At 49.3% G+C, this 16,612-nt stretch overlaps 1 protein-coding gene across 2 annotated transcripts in view; it reads right to left on the reverse strand.

Moving 5' to 3' along the window:
- LOC140402403 (cyclin-dependent kinase-like 1) overlaps positions 1-16,612 on the reverse strand; it is a 76,112-nt gene that overhangs the window by 25,276 nt on the left and 34,224 nt on the right. For both annotated transcript variants that reach the window (XR_011938134.1, XM_072490158.1), the window contains exon 2: positions 6,646-6,767. Coding sequence is in view for 1 of the 2 variants with exons in the window: in XM_072490158.1 (XP_072346259.1) it covers positions 6,646-6,767 (122 nt within the window). In the remaining variant the exon portion in view is untranslated. The remainder of the gene's footprint in view (positions 1-6,645; positions 6,768-16,612) is intronic.

A 16,612-nucleotide genomic window follows, 5' to 3' on the forward strand; every position in this document is an offset into this window, starting at 1 on the left:
GAGTCGGGGAAATGGAAGGGGGTGGTTCGAGGGGGAGAGGAACATAGAGTGTCGCTGTACGCAGACGACCTGTTGCTGTATGTGACGGATCCAGTGGATGGGATGGTTGAGGTAATGCAGATCCTACGGGAGTTTGGAGACTTTTCGGGCTATAAGCTCAATGTGGGAAAGAGTGAGCTCTTTGTGATCCATCCGGGAGACCAGGGAAGAGGGATAGACGACCTACCGTTGAGGAGGGCGGAAAGGAGCTTTCGATACTTGGGGATTCAGGTAGCTAGGAGCTGGGGGGCACTGCACAAACTTAATTTGTCGCGGTTGGTGGAACAGATGGAGGAGGATTTTAAAAGGTGGGACATGTTACCACTCTCGCTGGCGGGTAGGGTACAGTCGGTTAAAATGGTGGTCCTCCCGAGATTTCTTTTTGTATTCCAATGCCTCCCAATTGTGATTACTAAGGCCTTTTTTAAGAGGGTAAGCAGGAGCATTACGGGATTTGTGTGGGCGAGCAAGACCCCGCGGGTAAGGAGGGGGTTCTTGGAGCGTAGCAGAAATAGAGGAGGGTTGGCGTTGCCGAATTTGGGTGGTTATTATTGGGCAGCTAACGTGGCAATGATCCGTAAGTGGGTGATGGAGGGAGAGGGGGCGTCGTGGAAGAGGTTGGAGATGGCGTCCTGCAAAGGAACGAGCCTGGGGGCGCTGGTGACGGCACCGCTGCCGCTCTCGCTGACAAGGTAAAGATCTGGGGGCAGTGGAGACGGCACAGGGGTGTGACGGGAGCCTCGGTGTGGTCCCCGATCAGAGTCAACCATCGGTTTGTCTCAGGAAGGATGGACGGGGGATTTCAGAGCTGGCATCGGGTAGGGATTAGAAGAATGGGGGACCTGTTCATTGTCGGGACGTTTGCGAGCTTAGGGGCACTGGAGGAGAAATTTGGGCTACCCCCGGGAAACGCTTTCAGGTACATGCAAGTGAGGGCGTTTGGGAGGTGGCAGGTGAGGGAATTTCCGCTACTCCCGGCAAGTACAGGGGATTCAAGATAGGGTGATTTCGGGCGTATGGGGCGGGGAGGGCAAGGTGTTGGCGATATACCAGGAGATGAAAGAAGAGGGGGAGGCGTTGGTAGAGGAGCTGAAGGGTAAATGGGAAGAGGAGTTGGGGGAGGAGATTGAGGAGGGGCTGTGGGCTGACGCCCTAAGTAGGGTTAATTCCTCTTCCTCGTGTGCCAGGCTTAGCCTGATACAATTTAAGGTGGTTCATAGAGCGCATATGACGGGGGCGAGGCTGAGCAGGTTCTTTGGGGTGGAGGACAGATGTGGGAGGTGCTCAGGAAGTCCGGCGAACCATGCCCATATGTTTTGGTCATGCCCGGCACTGGAGGGGAGTGGCGGGAACAGTATCTAAGGTGGTGAAAGTCCGGGTCAAGCCAAGCTGGGGGCTAGCACTATTTGGAGTAGTGGACGAGCCGGGAGTGCAGGAGGCGAAAGAGGCCGGCATTCTGGCCTTTGCGTCCCTAGTAGCCCGGCGAAGGATCTTGCTAATGTGGAAGGAGGCGAAGCCCCCCAGCGTGGAGGCCTGGATAAATAATATGGCAGGGTTTATCAAGTTGGAAAGTATAAAGTTTGCCTTGAGAGGGTCTGCGCAGGGGTTCTACAGACGGTGGCAACCGTTCCTAGACCATCTCGCGGAGCGTTAGATGAAGGTCGGACAGCGGCAGCAGCAACCCAGGGGGGGAGGGGTGTGTGGAGGGGGGGAACATCGTTCATTGCGGGGGGGGGGGGGGGGGGGGGGGGAGGAAGGGGGGTTTCTCTGGGGGGCATTTGAGCAAGAAAACACATGAATGATCCGGAAACTGACATGTACGGGAAGAATCCAATGTACAAAGTTTTGTATCTTATTGACATGCCATGTTCATGTCTTGCCACGCGAGTTCTCTTTCTTTTATTTGTTACGGGGGGGGGGGGGGATGTTTGTAAGGTGGAAAATATTGTTATTGAAAAATTCTTAATAAAAACATATTTAAAAAAAATGACTGAGATTGCTAACTTTTTACGGCTAAGGGCATGGAGGGCCGTGGATAAAAGCTGGGCAAGTGGAGGTGAAGGAAAGGTCATCACTATCTAAGTGAATGGGGGGAAACAGTCCCGAGAGGCTGAATTGTCTACTCTCGCCCCGATAGTATACACGGATCACGTAGCACATAATGTATCTTTCTACTGATGAGGTGGGTGCCCCATTCTGTTTAGTTGATGTGATTAGGACTATTTTACAGTCAGGGCAGCACGGTGGCGCAGTGGTTAGCACTGTTGCTTACGGCACTGAGGACCCGGGTTCTATCCCGGCCCCGGGTCACTGTCCGTATGGAGTTTGCACGTTCCCCCTGTGTCTGCGTGGGACTCACCCCCACAACCCAAATATGTGCAGGGTAGGTGGATTGGCCACGCTAAATTGCCCCTTAATTGGAAAAAAAAATTGAATACTCGAAATTTATTTTTAAAAAGGAATATTTTACAATCAACTAGATACAATCATAGAATCATGGAATTTACAGTGCAGCAGGAGGCCATTCAGCCCATCGAGTCTGCACCGGCCCTTGGAATGAGCACCCTACTCAAGCAGTAACTTCATTGAAGCCTAATTGCGACAATAAGTGATTATTATTATTATACCTCCACCCTGTCCCCACATCTCCACCCTACCCCGCATCCCCACCTAACTTTTTTTTGGACACTAAGGGCAATTTAGCATAGCCAATCCACCTAACCTGCACATCTTTGGACTGTGGGAGGAAACCGGAGCAGCCGGAGGAAACCCACGCAGACACGGGGAGAATGTGCAGACTCCGCACAGACAGTGACCCAAGCCGGGAATCGAACCTGGGACCCTGGAGCTGTGAAGCAACCGTGCTAACCACTGTGCTTCCGTGATTGCTTGTAAATCTTTATAGCTTCCCTTTGGCTACATAAATAGCACCAGAATAATGAGTGGATATTTTCTGTGTTTTTTGGAGGTTGCATTTTGTTAGGTGCAAATATAAAACTTTTAAAGTGCGACGGCAGATGCACACCAGTTCCCTTTTTAAAAAAAAGAATTCGAACATTTCGTGTAGGAGGCTTTGTGGCTCAGTTCACCATAGCAGGAGAGTTCTTTACTGGTTCAACGGGTTAATAATTGCTCCGCTAATCCTTCCAACGCTTTCCATTCCCCAAAGGGAAAATGAAAGTGTGTGTGAAGGCACAAAAACAGTATCATTTCTGGAGGTTTTTGGCCCCTTGCTGGATAAGACGGAAAATAAAGGCTCCCTGGGTTGTAAAATCCAGTTCACCCAAAGCCCAGTGCAGCCCCACTGTTCAGTGATGCTAAGTGGGCCTTGTCTGTACCAACGTTTCTGAGCAGTTCTTTATTACGTCCTACATGGGGCTTTTTATTACCATTTATAACCTTTTATAGATAAAGAGTTTAACTTTCACGGACCTGTTCATTAATCAACCGTATCCAATTTTCGTTCTCAGCTGCCCAGTTTTAATTAAACTTCAGCCTGTTTATAGTTTTTCATCTCAGCAAGCAGGCCTCCCCCGGGAAATAAAATTGCAAATGGCTGTTCTTTTTAGAAAGGACAGTTCCTGTAAGAATCTGAGAGCTGCTGTTTAATTGTTGGCATGCAGCTGAATAAGTCTGCACTGTTTTCCCTGCAGCTGACTGGTTAGTATGCTGTGCAGAACCTAGCTCTGACTGTAAATATGCTCGGTGCAAAACCAAACAGTGTCTTGTTGGCGGGGCAACCACGAAACAGCCTGCGGCACTGGTCTTTCCCTTCTGCTCACGGGTGCTTCCTGCTCTCTCAATCATCCTCTTACGCCACCCCTGACTCTTCCTCCCTTTCTGTCACGGGCAGCACGGTAGCACAGTGGTTAGCACAGTTGCTTCACAGCTCCCGGGTTCGATTCCCGGCTTGGGTCACTGTCGGTGCGGAGTCTGCACATTCTCCCCGTGTCTGCGTGGGTTTCCTCCGGGTGCTCCGGTTTCCTCCCACAGTCCAAATATGTGCAGGTTAGGTGGATTGGCCGCGCTAAATTGCCCCTTAGTGTCTAAAAGGTTAGGTGGGGTTACTGGGTTGTAGGGATAGGGTGTAGGCGTGGGCTTAAGTGGGGTGCTCTTTCCAAGGGCCAGTGCACATTCGATGGGCCGAATGGCCTCCTTCAGCACTGTACATTCTATGACTCTGTCACTCCCCTATCCTGGACCCCCTTCTCTAGCTGTCTCCTCCAGCGTTGACTGAAGGATCAGGGGTGGGTAGGGTGGCTCTCGTTACCCTGCAGACCACGGAACACACAGGTCCACCCTTGGCCATTTAGTCTGTTCAACACTTTAAATAAGTTTTTTAAAAATACATTTAGAGTACTCAATTAATTTTTTCCAATTAAGGGTCAATTTAGCGTGGCCAATCTACATCTTTGGGTTGTGGGGGCGAAACCCACGCAAACACGGGGAGAATGTGCAAACTCCACACGGACAGTGACCCAGAGCCGGGATCGAACCTGGGACCTCGGCGCCGTGAGGCAGCAGTGCTAACCCACTGCGCCACCGTGCCGCTCTAGCACATTAAATAAGTTTCGTCCACTGGGCCAGCGGCAGAGAGAAGAGAGAGTAGTTGTTCAGTTTATTGAGAGGATGAGGTTTGATGGATCAAACCAAATCTAGAGTGACCGCAGTCTTGTCTGTTGCGAGTGCAGCCAGGTCTTTTGCGCCTCTCTTTTAGCCTTCCTACCCGAGCCTACACGGCATTGGTGCTTGTCCAATCTCCAATCGTGAACTAGTGCCCATCATTCTTGAGGCCAGGGTGCGTTCGGTATTCCACGGTAACGGTTGATGGGTGATCAGCAATAAACTAAATGCAGTCAGACAAGTTAGACAGCAAAACTCCACCCTAGCTCAGCAACCGACCCCCACCCCCCCCCCCCCCCCCCCCCCAATCTACTCTGCCAGAGTAAATAGCCAAAAATAAGATCATATATCTCAATCTGTGCATGGATTAACCTTTTCCTCGTACTCTTTGTGTTCTATTGGCTCCTCAGGCCTTTTGAAATGGTTTTGTTTAGTTGTTTAACTGCACACAGCTGAACACTCAAAATTCTTTCCCCTTTAGGCCTTGGTTTGAAGTTCCAGGCACAATGTGTCACCAGGCAACCAGCTAGTGACTCCCAGATAACGTGCAACGACACAGGCCCCAAGCCAGCCTCCGGTGCCAGAACACAGCGTTACCATTAGTACTCAGTGATGCATGAATTTTTAAAAAACCATTGATAATAATTGGATTATACAGTCGAAAAGGACCTTTCATCTACAGGACAGGGCTGAAGATATATCTTTACAATGGCTTTTGTGATCACCTTTTCATCCCAGGTAGAAGATATTGTTCACGGTGGCTCATTGGTGAAGAACAAGGAACCGCATTCCCCATTAAGGAATTGAGCTAGCTAATGGGCTACCGACAGCACGTATTGGCTCCACCTCCTCCGCCCAGCCACAAAGGGCCCATGATCACAACTGAAACAAGCTCTTGGGTTTTTTGACATTAATGCGGTTAAACAAGAGACATTGACAAACTCAGACTGTTTAACAGTCTGAAACTAGACCCAAGCGAGTTGAGGACAGCTGGATGTAGAAGTCCATTGCAAGCACAGAGGGTGCATTGAATTCCTACTGTAAATGTCAGGGGTGTGGAATCTACTGTAACTATTGGCATAGGGAGAACGGAATCAACTGTTATCATCCGTGTAGGAAGGGCTGAACCTATCATAGGGCGTAGAGGAGATTCATCAGAATGGATTTAAGACTTCAATTATGTGCAGAGACTAGATAAATTGTGGTTAATCTCATTAGAATAGTGGAGATTTGACATAGGTGTTTAAAATCATGGAGGGTTTTGTTAGAGTAAATAGGATTGTTTTCAAGTGGCAGAAAGGACAGTAACCAAGAACACAGATTTAAGGTAATTGGCAGAAGTACCAGAGGCAAAATGAGGATTTGTTTTTACTTTCAGCGATGATCTGGACAGCACTGCCTAAAAAGGTAATGAACGCAGATTTGATAATGACTTCCAAAAGAGAATCGGATAAGTACTTAGAGGATGAAAATTATGGGGAAAGAGCAAGCGAGTGGGACTAATTGGATAGCTTTTTCAAAAGTGTTGGCACATGCACAAGTGGGCCTTCTTCCCTGCTGCTTAATCCTAAAATATATTAAAGTAGAGAGGGTGGAATTGTTACCTGCCTTATATGTTAAAGTATAGGAGACAGAAATGTTTACGATCATGGTCGGGACTCATGGCTTGTCCTGCACATGATTAAGGATTGATGCTCTGGCCCTGGACTCGCTGTGCTCTTGTTTCACGTGTGATGTTTCTTTTCTGGCACAGCACCAGGATTCACAGTTAGCAAGTAGTTTGGAGCAGGCGGCAAGCGAGCCAGAGCGTACGTCAATCACATCGCCAAGAACATGATCAGAGGTGGGGAACGAAACTGTTTCAATTAATCTCCAGAAGGAAAACCAGAATCTCTCAGCAATTCAGAGTTCAAGGGAAGAGATGCAAAATTGATGCCACGTTTTAAAAGGTGCAGAGAAAGAGGAGGGTCGTCGCTCACTCACCCCCTGGGATATTTGTCCAGCTCGTTCAGTACCGTGTGGTCACAATAATCAAAGACCAGGTGTAGTTTGCGCTTCCGTCTGAATACTTCCAACAGGTTAACCAGGTTCACATGCTTGAGTTGCTGTTAAAACAAAGAGGCAGTCGCAGAAGAGCTCCAAACTAAGTTACATCTTAAATCAGACGTGTTAACTTCACAATTGAAATAAAAACAGAAATTCCAGGAAATGCAAAGGGTCAGATACCCTATCAGATACTTGGTCTGATCTTTCTTCTGTATTGATGCTGGTGTCCTGCTTTGTCTTTTCGTTTTCCCTGATCACTATACCCAGTATTCTGGCTCAGTGGTAGCACCCTCCACCCCGGATCTGAAGGAGTAGTTGCACAGTTGGAGGTTCAGCCTTTGAGAGAAGATATTAAACAAAACCACCGGCTTTGCTGGGTGTAAAAGATCCCTGGCAGGGATGGCATGTGGCGCAGTGGTTAGTACTGGGACTGCGGCACTGAGGATCCGGGTTCGGATCCCAGCCCTGGGTCACTGTCCGTGTGGAGTTTGCACATTCCCCCCCGTGTCTGTGTGGGTTTCACCCCCACAACCCAAAGATGTGCAGGTTAGGTGGGCTGGGATCCGAACCCGCCGCAGTCCCAGTGCTAACCACTGTGGCACGGTGGTGCTGTGGTTAGCATTGCTGCCTACGGCGCTGAGGACCCGGGTTCAATGCTGGCCCTGGGTCACTGTCTGTGTGGAGTTTGCACATTTCCCCCGTGTCTGTGTGTGTTTCAGCCCCACAACCCAAAGATGTGCAGTTTAAGTGGATTGGCCACACTAAATTGCCACTTAATTGGATAAAAAAATAATTGGGTACTGTAAATTTATTTTTATAAAATGATCCCTGGCACTATTTGAAGAGGAGATGGGGAATTCCCTCCCCCGCCACTTCCCGGTTTTCATCTGTCCAACATTCATCCCTCAATCACCACCTAAATGATGAGGTGATCATTTTCCTCATTTGCTGTCAGTGAGGTTTTGCTCTGCAGAAAATGGCTACCACTGAATTTGCCTACAGAAACAACAACTACATTTCAAAAGAAACATCTCACCTGCAACGTATTGTGGTACATCCTGGAGCATGTGAAAGGGAGCCGTCTCGGGGTAATGTTCTGCACATTAGAACTAAAACACACTCCCATGTCTTAAAACATGGCGTTCGAAATGACACTGGGCAAGATCACAGTAACCATGTTTGCTCCCCTCTGTGCCATCTTGATCACCGTATTAGACCAGTTAAAGTAATTTTTTTTTTTAAATTTAGAGTACCCAATTCATCTTTTCCAATTAAGGGGCAATTTAGCGTGGCCAATCCACCTACCCTGCACATCTTTGGGTTGTGGGGGCGAAACCCACGCACACACGGGGAGAATGGGCAAACGCCACACGGATAGTGACCCAGAGCCAGGATTGAACCTGGGACCTCGGCGCCGTGAGGCAGCAGGGCGAACCCACTGCGCCACCGTGCTGCCCTTAGTTAAAGTAAATTAAACGATTTTGGTATAACAGGAGAAAGAGGCATTTCAGACAATCACATTCATCAGGGGGTGACGTGTGGGGCAAGACAATAGTGTAGTCTGGGGTAATGTCATTGGACTAGTGTTAGAGGACAGCAAAGTATATCATGGAGTTCACCAGACCCACAATTGTTTATAGATTTTGGTTATGATGAGCACAAGGGCCTACCTTTCAGGTGTTATTCAACAGAGGCCTTAAAGCACTTTTAATCAAAAACAAAGTTTATTCTATGAATTCAGTTAACATTTCTATAAACATACATTTTTATCAACTACAAACATAAATACCCCACACAGCTACATTTCTCTCTATATATAACCCTTAATAACTTCCCTTTCAAATGTTTCAATTTGATAACAATATCCAATACCAGACAAACCCTTTTTACCAAAACAGTAGGTTTGAATTCTTTCCAGAAAACAGTTATCACTTTTAAATTATCAAGTGACCTGGACACCTTTTAACATAGAGAGAGAGAGAAGAGAAACCTTCTTTGTGTGAATCCAGCTTCCAACTGTGTAAACCAAAAGTAAAACTCAGAGCCACAGCCAGATTCCAGCTCAAAACAAAAGTAAAACCCAGATCCGCAGCCCAGCTCCACCCACACAATGACATCACTGAAGCCATGTGGTAATACAAACATTTCTTCTTTTTAAAAAAAATGTTTTTAATTCTCCTTTTTCACATTTTCTTCAAACTTTACTGAGTTTGCACTGAGTGCTGAATTTGGTGCATTTGAGTGCGATAGTGAGAGTTTGGTGACCGAGGGAGTGCTGAATTTGGTGCATTTGAGTGCGATAGTGAGAGTTTGGTGACCGAGGGAGTGCTGAATTTGGTGCATTTGAGTGCGATAGTGAGAGTTTGGTGACCGAGGGAGTGCTGAATTTGGTGCTTTTTGAGTGCGATAGTGAGAGTTTGGTGACCGAGGGAGTTAGGTGAGGAGGGAGTAAGGTGCTCCTTTCATTTTGTTTCCGACATTTCCGCAAAGAGTGTGAAGAGAGCCAGGAGTTTACAGGAAGTGTAGCTGACTGGGAGCAGAGTCGGAGGGCGGAGATCCAGTTAGTCCACACAGCAGCTATATTCTGTAAGGTAAGAGGGGATGGAGGCTAGGCCAGTTACATGCTCCTCCTGTAGGATGTGGGTGGTGAGGGATACCACCGGTGTCCCCACTGACTATACCTGTGGGAAGTGCACCCAACTTCAGCTCCTCAAAGACCGTGTTAGGGAACTGGAGCTGAAGCTGGATGAACTTCGGATCATCCGGGAGGCAGAGGGGGTGATTGAGAAGAGTTACAGGGAGGTAACCACACCCAAGGTACAGGACAAGAATAGCTGGGTTACAGTCAGGGGGAAAAAAACAAACAGGCAGACAGTGCAGGGATCCCTCGTGGCCGTTCCCCTTCAAAACAAGTATACCGTTTTGGATGCTGTTGGGGGGGATGACCTACCGGGGGAAGGCCCTAGCGGCCAGGTCTCTGGCACTGAGTCTGGCTCTGGGGCTCAGAAGGGAAGGGGGGAGAATAGAAAAGCAATAGTTGTAGGAGATTCAATGGTTAGGGGAATAGATAGGAGATTCTGTGGTCGCGAGCGAGACTCCCGGAAGGTATGTTGCCTCCCGGGTGCCAGGGCCAGGGATGTCTCGGATCGTGTCTTCAGGATCCTTAAGGGGGAGGGGGAGCAGCCAGAAGTCGTGGTGCACATTGGTACCAACGACATAGGTAGGAAAAGGGGTGTGGAGGTAGTAAACAAGTTTAGGGAGTTAGGCTGGAAGTTGAAAGCCAGGACAGACAGAGTTGTCATCTCTGGTTTGTTGCCGGTGCCACGTGATAGCGAGGCTAGGAATAGGGAGAGAGTGCAGTTGAACACGTGGCTGCAGGAATGGTGTAGGAGGGAGGGCTTCAGGTATTTGGATAATTGGAGCGCATTCTGGGGAAGGTGGGACCTGTACAAGCAGGACGGGTTGCATCTGAACCAGAGGGGCACCAATATCCTGGGAGGGAGGTTTGCTAGTACTCTTCGGGAGGGTTTAAACTAATTTGGCAGGGGAATGGGAACCGGATTTGTAGTCCAGCAACTAAGGTAGCCGATATTCAGGACGCCAAAGCATGTAATGAGGCAGTGGGGAAGGGAACACTGACAAAGGAGAGTATTTGCAGGCACGGAGATGGGTTGAAGTGTGTATACTTCAACGCAAGAAGCATCAGGAATAAGGTGGGTGAACTTAAGGCATGGATCGGTACTTGGGACTACGATGTGGTGGCCATCACGGAAACTTGGATAGAAGAGGGGCAGAAATGGTTGTTGGAGCTCCCTGGTTATAGATGTTTCAATAAGATTAGGGAGGGTGGTAAAAGAGGTGGGGGGGTGGCATTATTAATTAGAGATAGTATAACAGCTGCAGAAAGGCAGTTCGAGGAGTATCACCCTATTGAGGTAGTATGGGTTGAAGTCAGAAATAGGAAAGGAGCAGTCACCTTGTTAGGAGTTTTCTATAGGCCCCCCAATAGTAGCAGAGATGTGGAGGAACAGATTGGGAAACAGATTTTGGAAAGGTGCAGAAGTCATAGGGTAGTAGTCATGGGCGACTTTAACTTCCCAAATATTGAGTGGAAACTCTTTAGATCAAATAGTTTGGATGGGGTGGTGTTTGTGCAGTGTGTCCAGGAAGCTTTTCTAACACAGTATGTAGATTGTCCAACCAGAGGAGGGGCAATATTGGATTTAGTACTGGGTAATGAACCAGGGCAAGTAATAGATTTGTTAGTGGGGGAGCATTTTGGAGATAGTGACCACAATTCTGTGACTTTCACTTTAGTAATGGAGAGGGATAGGTACGTGCAACAGGGCAAGGTTTACAATTGGGGGAAGGGTAAATACGATGTTGTCAGACAAGAATTGAAGTGCATAAGTTGGGAACATAGGCTGGCAGGGAAGGACACAAGTGAAATGTGGAACGTGTTCAAGGAACAGGTGCTACGTGTCCTTGATATGTATGTCCCTGCCAGGCAGGGAAGAGATGGTCGAGTGAGGGAACCATGGTTGACAAGAGAGGTTGAATGTCTTGTTAAGAGGAAAAAGGTGACTTATGTAAGGCTGAGGAAACAAGGTTCAGACAGGGCATTGGAGGGATACAAGATAGCCAGGAGGGAACTGAAGAAAGGGATTAGGAGAGCTAAGAGAGGGCATGAACAATCTTTGGCGGGTAGGATCAAGGAAAACCCCAAGGCCTTTTACACATATGTGAGAAATATGAGAATGACTAGAGCGAGGGTAGGTCCGATCAAGGACAGTAGCGGGAGATTGTGTATTGAGTCTGAAGAGATAGGCGAGGTCTTGAATGAGTACTTTTCTTCTGTATTTACAAATGAGAGGGGCAATATTGTTGGAGAGGACAGTGTGAAACAGATTGGTAAGCTCGAGGAAATACTTGTTAGGAAGGAAGATGTGTTGGGCATTTTGAAAAACTTGAGGATAGACAAGTCCCCCGGGCCTGACGGGATATATCCAAGGATTCTATGGGAAGCAAGAGATGAAATTGCAGAGCCGTTGGCAATTATCTTTTCGTCCTCACTGTCAACAGGGGTGGTACCAGGGGATTGGAGAGTGGCGAATGTCGTGCCCCTGTTCAAAAAAGGAACTAGGGATAACCCTGGGAATTACAGGCCAGTTAGTCTTACTTCGGTGGTAGGCAAAGTAATGGAAAGGGTACTGAAGGATAGGATTTCTGAGCATCTGGAAAGACACTGCTTGATTAGGGATAGTCAGCACGGATTTGTGAGGGGTAGGTCTTGCCTTACAAATCTTATTGAATTCTTTGAGGAGGTGACCAAGCATGTGGATGAAGGTAAAGCAGTGGATGTAGTGTACATGGATTTTAGTAAGGCATTTGATAAAGTTCCCCATGGTAGGCTTCTGCACAAAGTAAGGAGGCATGGGATAGTGGGAAATTTGGCCAGTTGGATAACGAACTGGCTAACCGATAGAAGTCAGAGAGTGGTGGTGGATGGCAAATATTCAGCCTGGATCCCAGTTACCAGTGGTGTACCGCAGGGATCAGTTCTGGGTCCTCTGCTGTTTGTGATTTTCATTAATGACTTGGATGAGGGAGTTGAAGGGTGGGTCAGTAAATTTGCAGATGATACGAAGATTGGTGGAGTTGTGGATAGTAAGGAGGGCTGTTGTCGGCTGCAAAGAGACATAGATAGGATGCAGAGCTGGGCTGAGAAGTGGCAGATGGAGTTTAACCCTGAAAAGTGTGAGGTTGTCCATTTTGGAAGGACAAATATGAATGCGGAATACAGGGTTAACGGTAGAGTTCTTGGCATTGTGGAGGAGCAGAGAGACCTTGGGGTCTATGTTCATACATCTTTGAAAGTTGCCACTCAAGTGGATAGAGCTGTGAAGAAGGCCTATGGTGTGCTCGCGTTCATTAATAGAGGGATTGAATTTAAGAGCCGTGAGGTGATGATGCAGCTGTACAAAACTTTGGTAAGGCCACATTTGGAGTACTGTGTACAGTTCTGGTCGCCTCATTTTAGGAAGGATGTGGAAGCTCTGGAAAAGGTGCAAAGAAGATTTACCAGGATGTTGCCTGGAATGGAGAGTAGGTCTTACGAGGAAAGGTTGAGGGTGCTAGGCCTTTTCTCATTAGAGCGGAGAAGGATGAGGGGCGACTTGATAGAGGTTTATAAGATGATCAGGGGAATAGATAGAGTAGACAGTCAGAGACTTTTTCCCCAGGTGGAACACACCATTACAAGGGGACATAAATTTAAGGTGAAAGGTGGAAGATATAGGAGGGATATCAGAGGTAGGTTCTTTACCCAGAGAGTAGTGGGGGCATGGAATGCACTGCCTGTGGAAGTAGTTGAGTCGGAAACATTAGTGACCTTCAAGCAGCTGTTGGATAGGTACATGGATTACGGGAAAATGATATAGTGTAGATTTATTTGTTCTTAAGGGCAGCACGGTAGCATTGTGGATAGCACAATTGCTTCACAGATCCATGGTCCCAGGTTCGATTCCGGCTTGGGTCATTGTCTGTGCGGAGTCTGCACGTCCTCCCCGTGTCTGCGTGGGTTTCCTCCGGGTGCTCCGGTTTCCTCCCACAGTCCAAAGATGTGCGGGTTAGGTGAATTGGCCAATGATAAATTGCCCTTAATGTCCAAATTGCCCTTGGTGTTGGGTGGAGGTGTTGGGTTTGGGTAGGGTGCTCTTTCCAAGAGCTGGTGCAGACTCAGGGGGCCGAATGGCCTCCTTCTGCACTGTAGATTCAATGATAATCTATGATTAATCTAGGACAAAGGTTCGGCACAACATCGTGGGCCGAAGGGCCTGTTCTGTGCTGTATTTTCTATGTTCTATGTTCTATGTTTTACCCCCAGTAAACGGATACAATGTCAATCCCCTGATTAACAACAACGATCCCATCCTCCCACCAACCCCCACAAAACAGCCCACATGACAATACAAGCATCAAATTAAAAAAAAAGAATCCGGAATCGCCCATGGTCACCATTAACATATATAGTCCACCTCCCCAACCCGCCCCCTCCCCCACCCCCCGCTAATATTCAAGGCCATCCCCGAAAGTGTACAATGAATGACACCCATGAATTGTAAACCCCCCCCCGCCCTCCCAGACTCCTCCCCTCCTCTCGAAAACACCTCACCCAGATCGGTCCCTTCCCCCAACTTTTCACCCCGGTAGGCTCATCGAAACCTGTTCTACAAGGCTCTGATGGCCGCAGCCCCTCCCTCACCTCACTCCCGTTCACTGGCCGGCTTAAACTGGCCAGTGTGGAGACCCCTGCCCGGGTCTCCTTCCCCCTTGCCCGGTCCCAGGAAAACAAAGAAATCCCCTTTAACACACAACCCCAGCATAAACACACAAGCCCCAAAGAACCATCATTGCAAAGTAAAGTCCCAACTCTTACCTTGTCCAAATAGACAGTGTCGACTCATTTTAGTACATACAACAACATAGTGAAAAGATAAAGCTACATACAGCTATATACTCTCCTACCAACCCCCTACCCACAGTACAAGTCCAGTCCTCAGTCCCATTTCTCATTTCTGCCACAGCCCTTCTGCCTTCGCAAACACCTCCGCCGCTTCCACCGTTGAGGCACGATCAATTTGACTGGAGACGAAGTTGAATCCAAACTGAGGCTTTATTAGTATCAGATGTGTGGCCTCCCACAGCAGCTGACGAAATGGCTGCGAGCTGGAGGCCTAGCATATTTATAACCCGCCTCCTGGGCGGAGCTAGCATGCAGGGGCCCAGGTGAACCTGTAGTGCAGGTTCTACCGTACAACCTCTAATATCAGAACACAGTGCTTTACCACATTCACCCCCTGTTAAAATTGAGTCCGGCGGGGGTGGTGGATAACTATATACAATTAGCAATTTTTAATATTTACAGAGCAATAAAAAAAATGTCTGGTCATCCGGCGGGTCGGTCAGAGGTTCAGCCGGTCCGGCGCCTTGATGGTCCTTTGAGATCGACGGCGTGAAGCCGGCGATGTTGGTGCTGTTGTGGTTGAAGTTGACTCCGGGAGCGTGCCGAAATCCTCTTCATCAACGGGGGTGGGCAAGGGGAAGATGGACGGTCCTAGGGGGGGGGGTGATGGGGGCGGCGGGGGAGGGGAGGGTGGCGACGGGGGTGGTGTGGGGGTGGAACCTGCTGGTGCCAGGTCCCTGAGGGAGACGGTATCCTGGCGGCCGTCGGGGAACGCCACGTAGGTGTACTGTGGGTTTGCGTGGAGCAGATGCACCCTTTCCACCAACGGACCCGCCTTGTGGAGCCGCACATGTTTACGGACAAGCACGGTTCCCAGAGCTGTGAGCCAAGTTGGGAGCGATACCCCAGATGTGGACTTCCTGGGGAAGGTAAAAAGACGTTCATGCGGTGTACTGTTAGTAGCAGTGCAGAGTAATGAGCGAATGGAATGTAGTGCATCAGGGAGGACTTCTTGCCAGAGGGAGGCCGGGAGATTTCTGGACCATAGGGCCAGCTGGACGGCCCTCCATACCGTCCCATTCTCCCTTTCTACCTGTCCATTTCCCCGGGGGTTGTAGCTCGTCGTTCTGCTGGAGGCGATACCCCTGCTGAGCAGGAACTGGCGTAGCTCATCACTCATGAATGAGGATCCCCTGTCACTGTGGATGTAGACAGGGAAGCCGAACAGAGTGAAGATAGAATTAAGGGCGTTAATGACGGTGGCAGACGGCAGACGTCATGTCGGGGCATGGGATGGCGAAGGGAAACCAGGAGTATTCATTGATCACACTGAGGAAATATGTGTGTCGATCGGAGGAGGGGAGGGGGCCTTTGAAATCCACGCTGAGGCGTTCAAAGGGGTGGGAGGCCTTCACCTGGTGCGCGCGGTCCGGCCGGTAGAAGTGGGCTTGCACTCCGCACAGACCTGGCAGTCCTTGGTGATCGTCCTTACTTCCTCGACGGAGTAGGGCAAATTTCGCGCCTTAATGAAGTGGTACAACAGAGTGACCCCTGGGTGACAAAGGCTGTCGTGCAGGGCCCGGAGTCGGTCTACCTGTTCGCTGGCACATGTACCTCGGGATAGGGCGTCTGGGGCTCGCTGAGTTTGCCAGGGCGATACTTAATCTCGTAATTATAGGTGGAGAGCTCGATTCTCCACCGCAAGATTTTATCATTTTTGATCTTGTCCCGCTGTGTGTTGTTGAACATGAAGGCTACCGACCGTTGGTCAGTGAGGAGAGTGAATCTCCTGCCGGCCAGGTAATGCCTCCAATGTCGCACAGCCTCAACGATAGCCTGGGCCTCCTTTTCGACGGATGGGTGCCAAATTTCGGGGGCATGGAGGGAGCGGGAAAAGAATGCCACAGGCCTGCCTGCCTGGTTGAGGGTGGCGGAAAGGGCGACATCCGATGCGTTGCTTTCTACTTGGAAAGGAAGTGTTTTGTCGACAGTGTGCATTCCAGCTTTGGCAATATCAGCTCTGATCCGGGCGAAAGCCTGTTGGGCCTCGGCCGTCAGGGGGAAATGAGTGGACTGTATGAGTGGGTGGGCCTTGTCCGCATAGTTTGGGACCCACTGTGCGTAATATGAGAAGAACCCCAGGCAGCGTTTGAGGGCCTTGGGGCAGTGGGGGAGGGGGGGCTCCATGAGGGGGCGCATGCGGTCGGGATCGGGCCCCAGAACTCCGTTCTGGACCACGTAGCCGAGGATGGCTAAGCGGTTTGTGCGGAACACACACTCCTCCTTGTTATACGTGAGGTTGAGGAGAGTGGCGGTGCGGAGAAATTTTGCGAGGTTGGCGTCGTGGTCCTGCTGATCATGGCCGCAGATGGTCACATTGTCTAGATACGGAAACGTGGCCCTCAAGCCGTACCGGTCGACCATTCGGTCCATCTCCCT

Source organism: Scyliorhinus torazame, chromosome 25 (genome assembly GCF_047496885.1).
Source record: "Scyliorhinus torazame isolate Kashiwa2021f chromosome 25, sScyTor2.1, whole genome shotgun sequence".
Classification (NCBI taxonomy): domain Eukaryota; kingdom Metazoa; phylum Chordata; class Chondrichthyes; order Carcharhiniformes; family Scyliorhinidae; genus Scyliorhinus; species Scyliorhinus torazame.